Raw genomic sequence first — 16,508 nt, forward strand, 5'->3', positions numbered from 1 at the left:
GTTTAGCAAACCGTGGCTACAGTTGTTGCTGCAGTCCTAACGCGCAAAGAGGATGAGACACCGGCTCTGAAAGTGGCTGAATCTAATAATGTTGTGTGGATAAGCTGGATACTTTAGATCCTTTATTCAGCACAAACAGAATGTGACATCTACCTGCAGCAGGTTGTGAGGAGTTATTGGCCGAATTTGAAAACAGGCGCACTGGGTTACAGTGGCTTACACGACCTTTAATTCGCTGGTGCTTTTAGCGCTCCCTTAGTGATTACTAATCCGACTGAGACAGTTACTTACCTGTCTGCTCACTACACGTTCGCGCTGTTTACCAATCCCTTCTCTTGGATTTTTGCTCCATCTGCACCATGTGGGTATTAATGCAGTTATATAGGGCTTACACTGCAGCTATTAATAACACAGCTAAGAGTTGCTTTATTATAGCAACACTCCCAAACAGGAATGAGGAAAAACAGCAATGTAGTGTAAAATGTAGTAACCTGCATGTCACGTTGGAAAACCCTTCTCTGAACAGAGGAGGTGGACTAAGATATAATCTGTCATCAATCTACAATACAGCACCTGTCCCTAAGACGTTTTACACCTTGAGACTGGGACCTTTGGCCAGTGGTGGGTCATTAGTATACCATTCACCGGAAAAAGAAACCAGGATCAAAACTCATTCCATTTCAATTTCCAGCTGTTTTGAAATGTACCCGCCCACCCAATGTACCTACCAACGGAAATATTAGGCACCAGTGTTTTTGTATTCAAGAGATTAAAAATGGTTAACCCTAACCCAGATGTCTCCAATGCTTTTCAGGCCAAGGACCTCCAAACTGAAGGACAGATTCATTAGGGACCCCCTATGTATTAAACTGCTATTTATAAATATACATTATTGTAATCGTTTTGTATTCAGTATTAAGCTATCCCCTATCCCTTTACTAAAATATGTTAGATTCATGCTAATGTGTATAAATTTGTGGGGGAAATTTAAAAAATATACAAAAAATGTCCAATCAACCAAAGATTTTGCGACCGCCCCCCTGTTGAAGACCTATGCCCTACCTCCTTGAATGAGGTATTTTTTGTCCATATTTACATACTGCAATTCCCATAACCACAGTCTACCTCTCATTTTTGTCCATATCTTGCATTTTATTTGAAAGTGTATTTGCATAATTTTACATATTTCCCATTTGCATTATTTGCTTTTTCAACTATCTCTCTTTATTATACAGGACCTTTATGCCTTCATGTAGCCACTCAGTCCATCCACTGACTGAAACACTTCATTTCATCCCCTTCCCCGAAAGCAAACTTACTTTTAACCGGCCAACGCCTGAAAGCCAGTGAGCACCAAGCAGCCGTCTCCAGGGCCACAGAACGAAGCCGACAATGGAAGTGCCCCAAACTGCAGTTCTTTGAATGGCCCCTTGAGGCCATAGTCATAGAGATTTAGTCATTAACATGTTTACAGCCTGCTGCAAAAATGGTTTTGGGCCATTTTATAGCTAATTTCTCAACTCATGACAACTATATAACTTATTTTCTAGATCTCGCTCATTTAAAATACTAATGTGTGTCTGCTTTGGTGACGTGTCGGCTTCCCCCACCTGCATCACTTCCTTCCTTTCATGCGTCACCTTTTTAATTTATTTTTTTTTTTAAATAGTAGCGAGTTAGTCAATGACGAAATGCTGAAGGCCGGATGCACCACACTGAGCTTCAAAATGGCTCTTCAGGAAATCTGTGTACAGTCAGTGGGAGGCACCCGGTTCTGTTCTGCCAGCGCGTCCTCGATCTGCCTGTAGGAAGTGACTGTGTAAAAGAGGGCATGAAAGCAGTAAAAAGCATTGAAATCCTAGTATTTAAAACAGACTGAGGCATGAGATCTGGCTTTTACTTATATTAAAGGCGAGCAAAATAGTTATACATGTACAAATTGGGAGATACACTGTGGTGTTGAAGATGTCTAACTGGAATTTGACAAGATCACCACCATAGATGAAGGTACCTGGACACCAGGCAGAGCTATGAGGAAAATCCTGAGGAAATGGGACAAGACTCTTATGATTATCATATTGAATTTTATTGATTAACCATTTTTGTTGATGGACAGTAAAGTCTGAAATCTTCTCAAATGTTTCTCCGCATCGTATCTGTGTGCACAGCTCTCCTCTCTGATTCTTCTTCTTCTTCTTCATAACACCTCCAACTCATATTGATATTTCGCGTCGATAGTCGAGAGGAGCCCAATGAAATTTCTTTTGCAGGTGAGAGATGTCATTTACTGGAGAAGATTTGAAGGATTTGGATGAAAGGCAGACACAATTCGATTTAAACTGAGCAGGATTCGCAATGAATTGAGAAGCCGGTGCAGCAGGAGAACTCTGAGTACTTGTGTGTTTACTGACGAATGCTGGTAACTAATCAATGCTTCAGAAATCACGACTGCTTTGCTGCCAAACGCCCAGAAAGGAGAAAGAGGCCGCATGCACGCATACACTGCACTTTAGCTTTTCCGTTATTGTGTCTGGTCTTTTATCTTTCATGTCCAACTATCAGATGCTGCCAAACGGAGGTCAAACCTTGGTGAGAGGATAATGATGAAATGCGCAGAATGAAAAGCAGAATACGAGACGTCATTTCATTTTATTCACTTCTTTTAAACCTCAAATTTGATCATATTCATCCCTAAATAATGAAACATATTTACTAGGACGCACCATTTCTGTCACACACCATCAGCCACAACATTATGACCACTTTCCTAATATTGTGTAGATCTCCGTTGTACCTCCATAACCGTTGTGACTCATCAAATAATGAACATGGTGTCTGGTAACAGAAGAGGAGGGGCCTCTGTAGATCATCCTACAGATACTTGATCAGTTTGGGATCTAGTGAATTTGGAGGCCAGGTCAACATCTTGTACTGTTGTTTTTTGAGTTGTTCCTAAATGTTTTTTTTGTGCCTGTGTCAGGCTGCATCCTGCTGTGGATGGTTTCTACCATCAAGGAGTGTCATTGCTATGGGGTGGGGGTGCCTGGTCTGGTCTAGGTGGGTGGTACTAAGATGGGTGGGTGGTCCAAGATACATCCACTTGAAAGCCAGGTCCAAAAGATTCCCAGCAGAACACTGAATAGTGACAAGGTTGTCAGTGGTTTTAATGCTGTGGCTGATCTGTGTATGTTACATTATTAAAGCAGGGAAAACATGTATTTTTGTCAGTATTGCTGTGTTATTTTCTCGGAAGTTTCAGAGATTTGGAAATATCGACGGCAGTGTTCAGTTTCAATTTTAGCCTTCGATCAACGCTATAAGCTTTCTGCTTTTTCACCGTTTTTATTACCTACAGCCTTCCTGTTGTTGTTTCACCTTCTGCTCTCATCATCCTGATGTCATGACAGAAGAAGTTAGTTATGTGTTAGTGAACACTACAGTGGAGCATTCAAGATAAGCTAAGCTAAGTTTAGCCGAGATAAGATAAGGTTACATAATCTTTATTTATCCCACAGTGGAGACATTTGCAGCAGGGGGCAATTTAAGGAAAGTGCACACAATAGATGAAAAAATAGAATATTGTACAGTTAGCAGTTACCAAATGTTGGACATTAAGCTGCGGCCAGAAACATGGCTCCACAGTGATGTTAACTATGTTCTGTGATGCATTCTCTAAACCAGCTTCATAAAGTGATAACAAGACCAGGCTTGTGGCTGCTTGTTTTGCTTTAGACAAATGTGCATCAATTATTAAACTCTTTTCAGAATTTGCGCGTTTTAAGGATTAAACATTTACCAATCGAAAGGATGGTTTTGAAAATGTTCAACCTTTCATCTCGGAGGACAGGAACTGTAACGTTGAAAAAAAACAAAACAAACAAACAAACAAAAAAACTGTATTAATCTCAAACCACAAATTAATCCAGTTATCCAAAATCCATCTTTGCCCACATCCTGTTGTGATCGCTCATATCATTGCCAGATTGTTGTACTGAGTGTGCTGCTGCTGTTGCTCCTTTGACTTGTCCTGCTGTTTACATGTTGTTGCATATATTGTACTTGCTGTCCTCACAGCTGAACTTCTGGCTTATAAATTTACTTTGTTGGACATATAAACTGCAAAAAAATATTGTCTGAAATGACGCCTGATGATGTTGATGTGTAAAAAAGAAAAAAAAGAAAAAATCTCAGAAAACATTAGACACTATTCAGAATGGTGATCCAAAAATCCATTTAACAAAATGACCGACCCGGGCAGCCAATTTGAGTGTTTACTTCACAGTCTGACAGAAAAACAAAAACACATTTAAAATGACTTAAGCGAAAATCGAATTATTTGGGATAGCTGCAAATAGCTTGCTCTATTTACCCTGATTTCTCCTTGTTTCTCCAATTCTCTGCAATTGAAGGTTTTAAATATTGTGCCAACGCAGTTCACAACTGCTGTGATTTGTCCAAAGTGTGTTTCATTGTTCATGTGTCTCAGTGGCCGGACAAGTACGCAAACTTGTCCCTTGCTCAGCCTCTTACACACAATCCACCCAGACGTCTTCTCTATGTCCTGTGTTGCAATCATTTGAGTAAAAGTAACTAATACTTTCTTCCAGATGCACACAGTAGTGTCTCAGAGGCGTCATTACAGAACAACAAGACACATCAGTGCACAGGTATAAATGCCAACGATGTAGAGCAGGGGTCTTCAACATTTGACTGATTGAGTTGATGAAGAGATTAAATAGGGACCCCCTACCTACCATTTTAAACTTAGCCTAATGCTATTTATAAATATACATTATTATTATCATTTTGCATTCAATATAAAGCTGTCTCTTATCCCTTTACTAAAATATGTTGGATACATATTAATGTATATTTAAAGACATTTAAATTGGTGGGTGGAAATTAAATGTATCAACCAAAGATTTTGCGCCCCTGTTGCAGTACCTCCACGGACCCTCCAGGGGTTGCGGACCCCCTGTTGAAGACCAATGATGTATTCATTGTCTTAACTGGTCTCATCAGTGGAAAGTATGCAATAGGCTGGAACCAACAAATTATTCCTTGGAGTAAAAATGCTAAAGGCTAAAGCTACAAGCAGCCACTTCATAAAATATATTTCACTTTAAGTAAATGTCTCATATCGATGGTATTCTGGACTTAGTGTCAACCAGGAATCGGTAAAGATGGAGTGATCTGCCTGCAGGTGGTGTATTGTCTCCCTATAATATCTTTTAATATCTTGGTAGTTTGTGTACCGGCTCATATTCCACAACTCAAATGTTAATTTCTGTTTTATTAAATTTCTCAGTGCACTTATTTTTTATTTTTTTTTTTGGTTCATTTTTAATATCTTCGCCCATGTACAAGACACAAAGAGATTCCTTCCTGTGATTTTTCAGTCACGTTTTCCCTCCACCTTCCGACCACGGAAACAGGGGCAATAGCATTGTATTATCCAAACAATTCTTCTGCTGAATGGAGCAAGAGTTAAGCAGTAATTTACCGCAGCATGCAGGGCATACAGTGAAAAATAAGACTAAAGTAATGGCTCCATTTGTACTGTGCAAACTAACTTGATCAGCAGGGTAGCCTGAAGGTAAGAGGTAAAGATGAAGCAGACAGATAAATTAGACTGGGAGGAAAGAGGAGGAGGAGGAGAGGTCATCAGTTCTCTAGAGACAGGAAAGATTCATAGATGTGTTCTGTATCAATAATGTAGCAAGAAAGTAGAAAGTGTGTGTGTGTGTGTGTGTGTGTGTGTGTGTGTGGGTGGTGGAGGGGGAGAAGAGGAGGGAAATAGACAAGCAAAGAAGAAGCGTGGACAGTGATAGTGGAGGAGAAAAAAGACGGCAGAAACAGAGGGAGCGAGAGCTGAATGCAGTAAAATGTGGAAAAGGCCACAGTGAAGGTCTGATGCTGCTGTCCTCATCGACCTGAGCTCTGTCTCATTCATTTCAGCATAATTCAATTCATGCAGCTTTATTGATGCGATGAGACCACTCTTACTGTACATTACCAAGAGTGTCAGAACAAAACATCAATACGTCCTCAGACTATACAAGAGCCAGAAGAAAACACTGTCTGGAACATGAAACACCAAGTAATTGGTATATATGTGTAAATACGCTGAAAACCTTGCAGCTCCAGTGAATATCTCTGCAACTACACAATTTTTAAGCTTAACATCCATGCATATTTGAATTTCAGATTCCAATAAGGTTCTCATCAGATCTGGAGTCTTTGATGTAGCAGCAGAAATGTTGCATCAGGCTACATCCCAGATTTGTTTTGTTCGGAGTTCACTATTATATACATAGTGTTAGGGTTGGTACATATGAAACTGAATTTACTGGGGGAGTAAGGTCTTGTTTTATGTGTTGAATGTGAACACGTTGAGGTTTATTTAAATAGGGGTAAGTATATTCATTTAGTTTGCTTCATTGTGTGCCCCCCATGGTCCACTGTATAGGAAATGTGTAAACACTGGCAGCAGGTGAACATTGTGCCCTTTAAACTTGATCTCATAGAAGAAAGCTAAACAGGCAAGTGGAATAATTTGAGCAACTTTGTCGGTGTCTGCATGGAGTCGTCTGGGGTAGTTGCTGGTTGTCAGCCTCGAGCAGACTTTCTTGTTCCAGCACTCGTACTCATTTTTATAGCCAGTCTTTAGTCGATATAAACTGGAAGGCTACTTACTTAGCTCGCTAGAGTCCTGCGGCGGCTCATGCGTTTGACCGCACGTGGATGGGGAGATCTTCGACTCCGCCCGTCAGTCCATTATTGTTTTTTTACGTCAGTGTCAAATGCCAAAATGAGGATAGATGATGGACTAACATCTTTTTTTTTTTTTTTTTTTTTTTTTTTTAATGACACAGCATCTACTACGACACAAACCAAGCAACAATACAGTATACCCCTAGCCCTAGGGAACGTACTGCAGGGGGTTAGCAAAATCTTTGGTTGATTAGACATTTTTTAGATTTTTTTTTTTTAATTAAGTTTATTATTTGAATAATTTAATACTGAATGCAAAATGGTAATAATACTGTATATTAGTAAATAGCTCTATGCTGAGTTAGTTTTATATAGAACACATATAGTAGGTTGGGGAGTTTCCTGCAGCTAAATTTCTAATAACTCTCACAATGATATTCAAATTGTTTATTTGCAGCAAATGTTTGGTGAAGTTGTTATGTGAATGCTGTTGAAAGGATTCGGACCGTTCCTCTGCTTTAGCAGATGCCTTTACAGATTACAGTAGTGCTTCTGTTGTAATTCAGGACCAGCTCATATTATTCCGCATGTGACGGTAATAAGGGCTTCATCTTTAATTAAGTATTTGCACACGCTTGATGATCCCCTGCTAGTTTGATGTAATGACCCACTGGGCACCTCACCTGTCTTCTGTGAGGCGTCCTTGTTGTTATTGTCACGCAATCTGACTAGATCGTGACAATACAACATGATGCATAAATCCACTAGTCGACTCGTGTGTACGACCCCTAATAGATGCAGTGAGCAGTTACCAAGATTCAGCTCCAGATGAAACAGAGCAGGATTAGTTCTCATGTGAAGGTGGTTTTCAGGTCACATGATATATATGATTAAACAAACATTCACTCACCTTTTAGGTCTGTTTTGATCTCTAGAAACTAGAAACCATGTCAACCAACCAAAACAGTAATGGTTCATAAAAACAAAACAAAGATCTTAATAATAATAATGCCTTGGTTTTTATTGCGCCTTTCCATTGTTAGATGCTCAAAGCGCTTATTCATTCGCCCACACAGTCACACCCTGGTGGTGGTAAACTACCTCAGTAGTCACAGCTGCCCTGGGGCAGGCTGACGGAAACGTGGCTGCCGATGTGCGCCTACGGCCTCTCCGACCACCATCACTGGCAATCATACACCAGGGAGCACACACCTGGGGGCAAGGTGGGTTAAGTGTCTTACCCAAGGACACAACGGACAGACTAAGGATAGGGCCGAGTCAAACCGCCAACCTTTCGGTTATTGGACGACCGCTGTTTAGACACACTGTTAAGTGTGGTAGCGACTCCTTCTCTGTCGGTGACATATTACACAAGACGTTACTGTGACTTTACCGTGAGCCGGAGAACTGAGACGAGAGAAGTGAAAACCTGATAATGAAATTCATCCCAAAAATCGTTCCCTGTGAATGTAAAAAAAAATGTGTGCAATGTGTGCTCAACTTTTCTCAACATGTGACCGCACGGAGACATTTGCACGGACATCTTAACATTTTCTCCAAGGGAATGATTATCGCTTCATTTCATTTGAAAAATGAGAAATTCATTTGGCAGTCAGGGAAGTGGAAGAACTTTTTTTTGTGTGCTGGCCTCTGGGTACAAATTCATTTAGTCTCAGCAAATGCTGTCTGCTAGAAAATGGCTTTCCTTCTTTAATGTCCGACTTCTGCCCTCCGGTATTTTGCAGAGCGAGTTGGAAGTGCACACACTGACACCTCACAGTTTAGGCAGCACTGGATGTCTTTGTGGATATCAGTTGTTCCCCCCACCACCTGTTTCAGACAGGATATGAGGGGACCTGCGAACCTGAGTCATGACCTGAATAAATTTAAAATTATAAATTTAAATATTTGTGAAACCCGCACACGCGGAGGAGTAGAGATGACATGGTCGGTGGGCAAATTGGTCACTGTGTTTGAAATGACTTCCTAGTTTAACTGTCCAAGACTCAGGAGTAGCCCCTGTGCTTTATAATTCATCTATGTTTTCCTTTTTTTCCCCTCTTTATTCAGAGCGAATAGATGTGGGTTTACAAGACTCTAATTTCACGTCTCAATTATTTGATGTGCCCAGGGGAATGGTGCCATTCTGGGAAAGTCGAAAATGTTGTGTGTAACATACTGTGTTATGTTTGAGTGCACTGCTTTGTGTGACAACATGCAATCCAGACACTCGGATGTAATGGGACAAAGTGAATGTAATCACACCGGGCAGAAAATGGTGAGTCATAATGGTCAGCCAATCAACGCAGCATATACAGATCAATTCCCCAGACTCGTCTTATGTGTGTGTGTGTGTGTCCTGTCATATCAGAAACCCCGATGTTGACAGAAGGTGTGTTTACCACTTCTTCGCTCCAGTGGTCCTCGTATCATTTAACGTGTTGTTTTTTTCCTGCTGCTCTAACACTTCACTGCTCTGTCTGTTTCTGTGATGATGTTCTGTCCAACACGACGCGTCTCCTCCCCTCCTGATTTCTAATGTGCTTCCAGCCATGTCTTTAACTTACGACGTCGGAACCTGTTGCTCCTCTACACCTGTCACTTGAACATGCTAGATTCTGTCAAGTCAAACCACAGACGTCCCCGGTTATAATTAGCTTCGGAGAAAACGACGTAATGATCTTCACTGCTAGAAAAAAGAAAGAAAGCCTGAGAAATACTTGGAGAATGTAATAATAAAAAAACACCATGTTTGGAGGTCAAATAGCACGACACAGAGACAGTAGTGGAAGAGTTTGGAGGTGGTTACATCATGGTTTGGTTTACGACTGTTTTTCAGCGTAAACCGCTGAACAACTTGATATGATTGACGGAAGGATGAATGGACACAAATGTGCTGCCATCCACCAGGATCACGATGATGATGATGATGTAACGGAAGTGGACATTTCAGCAAGACAATGATCCCCAAAAAAACACAGCCTAATAACGTCTCAACTCGTTCTAGAGAAAAGTAAATAAAGCTGCTTGAATCCAAGCAATCCTGTGACTTGAACCCAATGGAAAATCTATGGAAGGGACAAAAGACCAGAGGTCACAGAACAGCCTCAGGAACATTGAAATGTATTTACTGAGAAAAATGGAGCCTTTTTTTTTTTACCTGCTCTATTAGCAACAGTTTCTTATCGAGCAGACACAGAAACATTCCTGTGGTTGGTCTAGAGTCCCTCCGTCAGGAACTGATTATGCTCTGGGCCAATCAATGGACAGGTTTTATGTAGCGATTTAATCTGAGCACCATGCAGTTGAATTTCTTCACAACTAAACGGCTCTGACTTGTGGTAGTGCATTGCTTCGGGGCTATAAAAAGAAAAATGGATCAAGGTTTACCTTGAAAGTTTTTTTTGTAAAATATCACTCGCTATAATAAGCACAATTTACTAAATGTATACAGATATTTTTTCTCTGTATGAGCTGAAATACACCACTGGGGAGTAAGAAGAAAAAAAAACGTCATGTCTTCAGGTTGCTCTAGTCGCTCAAACCCCAGTCTGAAATAGCTCGTGAAAAGACTTGCTAGCAAGGGCGCTAATTAGATGTGATAATAAAGTGATATTTTCGTTACCCGGGTAACAAGCCCAGTCAGTTGAAGGTGGCTTTTCCAGTTTGCTCTCTGGTAGCCTTCAAGTATACAAACAGCTGTTCTCACCACTTATACGACCTGTATGGCCACCACAAGGGTTTGTTTCTCAGCAGCTGGCCCTCCAGTGGAACTGAGCTGATAGTCTCTGTGTCTCCATCTGTGTGTGTCCAATAGGAGGGAGACTCTCTGGGGGCGATGGAGAAGGTTTGTCGTCAGCTGACCTACCATCTCAGCCCCCACTCTCGATGGAGGAGACAGGGCCTGCTCAAGAGGAAACCTCAGGCCTGGTGAGTGTCTGTGTCCGTGTGTGTTTACATGTGTTTGTGTGTGTGTGTGTGCGCGCGCTGCCATGCTACAGTATGTGTCTCTGTTTTTGTTAACATCTCAGTGTGTCACCAATGTGTCATCGTCTGCTGCCCCTTTGGATGCCAAGGAAAAATCCAGTGATGTCTCTGCCTCTTTATTTTCCACTCTCTCATCGGCACAGTTGGAGATTAAATCAGTCCTCTCTGTCACCTTCACCATCTCTTTGCCTGCGGCCATCTTTGCACACAAATTATTAAGCTCTGTTTTTACTTGCACATTTCTGCGTGACTTTAAATCAAGTCTAAATCCCTCTGAATGGATCCCTGTGAGTCTGCATTTTGAGTTGCACATTGCAGTGCATCGGTTAGCTTTCTATTCACTCTACTCCTTTGCACCTGCATTATGTATTAACTTTATATCGAGGGCCTGCAGCCAAATGATAATGAGATCCTGACTGGCTTCATACACGTACATGTATATGTGCAGTATTTACAGCATTGCACATTATGCAAATCAGACATCAAAAGCAAGCAACTAATCCATATGCTCCTTCAGCTCAGCTCCTCTGTAGCTGTTAGAGAATTACATTCAGACTTTTCAAAGCTGCGAGTGTGCGTTAAATACCTGGAGCTGGCTTTATTGTTTAGATACACATTTCGCAGTTTTTTTTTTGTTTCTTTACTGGTGCTATGTTCATTATCACATGAGACTCACGCTCAAGGTCATTACAGTTATGTTTAATTTGCAAGTGTAAAAAATAACAGGAATTAATTCATTACACTCTTATTCTACAAGCGCCAGTTGAGTACTTGTGAAAGAACATTTAGTCCCAAAGTGTTGTGGTTGTACTATTGCTGCATACAGTTGTATCAAAGTCATTTGAAGCAACACTGTAGAAGTGTAACGCTTAATCAGTGGAGTACTCTTAATGTTTTTAATAAATAAATATTTAAATTGTGTATATACAGTTGTACTTGGAGGCATTTTGTTCGTTGGCCTCGTAGATAGAATAAATTGGACATTTTTACATTTACTGTGAAATAGTGTCACAGCTCACTGTAGTTGTTTGGCTTTCTCTCCCTCCTGAGAAGTAGACTAGTTCTTTACTTATTTTGTATCTGTCTTTTCCATTCACTGATGACCTGTCTTTCTGTATCGATCTTGGGATTGGTTTGACTACGTTCGGGCTGATCTGATTTTGAGAAAGCTCAAAATAAAACAATCCGACATGTTCAGTTAGTTCTGACACCACTTCTCCCGTTATCACGATGCTTAATCACTTAGTCAATGACGTATTTGTAACAAGTGAAAATGGTCCTTTAATAAACCTCTGATGAGTCGATAAAACAATCTACCAGTGTCATCTGAATGTTGTTTGCTTGAGTAGAAGGAAATCTGACCTTGTTTTTTTTTTTTAAAAAGAAGTGAACATGGTCAAAGCTTCTTTATTTGAGAGCTTCTTGTGTGTACAAATGTCTCTAAATCCTTAAGGACTCTCAGACATTTGGAACCAAACTGGAGCTATACATCCAAGTATGACAGCCTGATGACAGCTGGGACAGACTCCAGCCCGTCGATGACCCTCTAGAGGACCAGGGGTTATAGAAGATGGGAATTTGCTCAACTGTGAACTCTTAACATTATTTATTGGGGTTTTGCAACAGAACCGCTATTATATATTTTTATGAACAAAATCAGTGATAATGATAACCACATCTGAACTATTGCATGTTATTACTGACTTCGTCTGTTCCTCACACTTAAATCTTCACCGTTAACGTGATCCGTGTATGATGCTGTGCCACCTAAGACTCCGGCTTGCTATGAAATGCATCCTGGTGGGAGCAGATGGTAGCGAAATGAAATTGTTGCAGGACACATTTGGAGGAAGGATTTCTACTGCTGTGAGAATGGATGATCAGTAGGAAATGAAAAGCTCTTCTCCTCAGCTGTTAGCATAAACACCAGGTGTCACACGAATGTAGAGGAGAGAAATAACAGTTCAATATATGGGCCACAAGATTGGACTCCCAGCGAGAGTGTTTGGGAGAGTGTGTGTTTCTGCTTTCACACTCAAGTAAAATGACAAACTGCTCTTCTCTTCTGAAATAGTGTGTCCAAAGGTGCTGCCACAGCAGTGCCTCACCTTTAGTGGAATTAAATGATAGCCTAAGATGGAAATTAAAATGATTTTGGTAATAATCTTAAGTAATTCTGGACTGGCGGAAGGGATTTAATCAGCACAGTGTTGCAGTTGACACCTCGGGCTGTCATGAACTCCAGTCAGAGTGATTAGCCAGAGGAGAGACAGGCCCCATTTACTCAGAGTCTCAGGGCAAGAGAGGAGATTGAATCATCTGTTTGCATGGAGCACACGCCATTAACTCTTTCCCTACACCCGCATACGACAAAATATCTCCCTGACAATTTAGTCAAGACCTTCAAAACTATTTCTAAACTGGAAAGGCTCCATTTGGTGACGGTTCTCTCAGCTTACAAGAGTGGCTATTAGAGTCACACTCAAGTCCCTTTGATATCGAACAAAAAAGGGTCAAATGACCCGGCAATCGACCTGGGATTTTATCGGCTCGGCTTTGATGTGGACAGGAATGCCACGTCATTGATGTTGCTGACGGCCTGTCAGACTGTGTCATTGTAGAAGCTCCAAGGCTGCGAGCGGCTGAAAAACCGAGCAAAGTTTTTTCTACTCCCATAACAGACCGATCTCTGAAGGGCAGAAATTTTGGTCCATTTTTTCAATCAGACAAATCAAATGTGTTGTAACACGATCGTTAATGGATGCCCTTTGGTGAATTAGCCCTACGTCATGTTCGGGAAATCACACTGGGGAATCTTGATGTGAACTGTGCATGCGTTGCTGTGTTTATATACAGCTTGCGAGAGTGATATGTTACACTTTTTATCGGTCATAGCAGCGCAGTGGCAAGACCGTGAGATCCGTGAGCTGCTCTGCATCTGTGGAGAAGAGGAGATTCGGTGCACTGTTGACGTATAATGATGACATTGTCGACGCGAAGACAACGGCATACAGCACTTACAGGTGATAAGGGATTTGTTTAATACATGGGGAAATTCAGTCCAGGGCCACAACCAAGAATTAGAATTATAGAGATCACTCCAAAGACACAAATCTCCAACTGCTGCTGCTGTTCACGTTCAATAAGGTTTGGTTGTTTTTAGATGGATTGGGTGGTGGAAATTGTTCATGATGGAGTCTGCTCAGGGTTCTTGCGTCTGCCACTGATGTCAGGGACTCCAGTTCCACCCCTACTACAGAGCGCTCCTTCTGTATCAGCTTGTCCAGCCGTGAGGTGTCCTTCTTCTTAGTGGTGTCTCCCCAGCACACCACAGCATAACAGAGAGCACTGACAACAAATGTCTGGTAGAACATGTCCAGCTGCTTCCGGCAGATATTAAACAACCATAGTCTCCAAGGGAAATAAGAGACGGCTCTGACCTTTGTTGTATACTCAGTCTTTGTTAACGGACCGGTTCAGGTTAAAGAGAGATTTTTTATTAAGCCTGCAGTAATTAAATCATGTATTGGCACACAGGAATGCATCTCACTCTTGAGATAGTCTTGAGAGTGCGTATAATCTGCAAACGTGTCTTCTGTTGTTTTTGCACTCTCGACACACATTACTGCAGCCCTCATGAGTACTTGTAAGGATTATTCCTGATAGAACTGCAAAATCCCCTGTGTTCCTGTGCGTGGGTGTATGGAAGATCACTCAGTGGCGACATGAATTCCTTTCATGTTGAACTAATTTCTCATAGTTTTTCAGATTTATTGATGCTGCCTCCTTATCAAAACTTCCTTAAATTGCTTTTTTTATCATCTCAAATCCAAGTGTTATAGTTCAAACGCAGGAGGAAGCTAGTGGGTAAAAAGAGAGAGTCAGATGATCTGAGTTCTTCACCATAGGTAGTCATAGTTACCACCAAGGAGGAGACTGGGTGTAGGCTTTGTGAAAAGCAGCATCTTAAGCTCCAGTGTTATCTGAGGACTCACCTGCTGGCATCTGTACCAAATAGCTGTCACAATAATATAACAAGATTTACAGTATGCATGCATCTAACTGATCATGCATAACATTATGACCATCTTCCTAATATTGTGTAGGTCTCCCTCGTGCCTCCAAAATAATTGTGATTCGTGAGAGAATAGACATGGGCCTTCTGGGGGTGTCCTGTGGTGTCTGGTAACACGCTGTGTGGGGGGGCTTTGGGTCCTATGAGTTGAGGGGAAGGGCCTCTTCGGATCAGGTTTCTTCTAGTGTATCCCACAGATACTTTATCAGTTTAGGGTCCAGTGAATTTGGAGGCTGTTTTTTAATGTTTCTTGAGTTGTTCCTGAACCATTTTTGTGTGTCTATTGCAGGCTACATTGTGCTGGACATGGCTGCTGCCATCAATTGCCGTCATTGCTATGGGGTGGGGGTGCCTGGTCTGGTCTGGGTGGGTGGTACATGTCTAATTAACATCCATCAGGTCAAAAAGTTTCCTAGCAGAACACTGAATTGTCACAAGATGGTCAATGTTATTTACTTCTCCTGTCATAATGTTGTGCCTGATCATTGTCATCGTCTTGGCATGTAGTGGAAATCAGTGCTAACATTAGCAAGCTGGCAAGTACTAGCTGACAGGCCAAGCTTGATCATCATATACGGATCCAAGAGTTACTCAAGATACCAGACTGTCTTTAAACCACAGTGTACGCAAAATCGGAATGCTACAAACAATTTCAACTTGTTTTCTAGGGTAACCTGGTAACCCACAAGTTGATTCAGGGGTTGTGTGCACTGCTGTTCTTTGCGCAGGCAGACCAGTTGAGTGTTAGCTTGCCAACTTAGCTGTTGTCAGAATATCTGGGCAGGACTCTGCCTAAAAAGCCAAAGTTTACCCGTTTGACTGTATGGATTCCATTTATATCTGCTGGTAACCAGGACAGTTGCCATGCCCCTTGCAATAAAATAATATGTGCCAATATATTGACCTTGAACGGTAGGGCTCAAGTTGGATGGAAAAAATGTCTAACATGCTCTGGTTAGTAACACACCATAAAAAAATAACTGTGCATCTTCTAATAGCACCTGTTCTCTAATGTCACTCGACCACTCCCACAGCAAATGTCATCCCAGAGCCCTGGAGCTTAGACATTGTTTCCACAAACACTTCCAAAACTTGTGTTAAAAGTATACGCGATAGCTGTAATGTCAGGGTGGTTATATTTTTTTAAATACTGCAAACAAAATCTAAATTTCAGTTTCAGATAAATGACCAAGTGTGGCTGAGCATCCTTGGCACAATAACACATTCACAAAGCCAGTGTGGTAATAGAATCATTTTAATGTTTCAGAAAGTATTCACATTCCTTTACTTAGTGTGCACTGTATTGATTCAATTTAAAATGAATGAAACTTGCATTCTTCCTGTTTTTCTGCTATCGGTTACCCCTAATGACAAAGTGAAAGCCTGATTTTACTTTTTTTTTTGTTTTTTGCAGATTTATTGATTTTCTAAACCTGAAAAATCCTTGAGTATCAATTACAGCCTCAAGCTTCTTGGATAAACCTCCTGGATTAATGCAGTCTGTGCAATTTTTCCTGTCAGATCACATCAAGCTCCATCCGATTGGATTGGAAATATTTGTGGACTGCCATCTTCAGGGCTCTTCACAGTATGGTACAGTCAAAGGTGTCCTGAAGCCACTCGAGTGCTTTCTTGGGTGTGTGCTTTGGGTACTTGTCATGCTAAAAAGGAAGGCGTCATCCCACCCAGTATATAACAGTATCTACCCTCTGGAAATGTGTTTTTTTTTTTG

At 41.2% G+C, this 16,508-nt stretch overlaps 1 protein-coding gene across 2 annotated transcripts in view; it reads left to right on the forward strand.

The window, feature by feature from the left end:
- Positions 1 to 16,508, forward strand: part of lrrc75a (leucine rich repeat containing 75A) — a 52,570-nt gene that overhangs the window by 18,973 nt on the left and 17,089 nt on the right. For both annotated transcript variants that reach the window (XM_047594937.1, XM_047594938.1), the window contains one exon: positions 10,532 to 10,644. In XM_047594937.1, the coding sequence (XP_047450893.1) occupies positions 10,532 to 10,644 (113 nt within the window). The remainder of the gene's footprint in view (positions 1 to 10,531; positions 10,645 to 16,508) is intronic.

This window comes from Mugil cephalus, chromosome 9, assembly GCF_022458985.1.
Source record: "Mugil cephalus isolate CIBA_MC_2020 chromosome 9, CIBA_Mcephalus_1.1, whole genome shotgun sequence".
Taxonomy (NCBI): domain Eukaryota; kingdom Metazoa; phylum Chordata; class Actinopteri; order Mugiliformes; family Mugilidae; genus Mugil; species Mugil cephalus.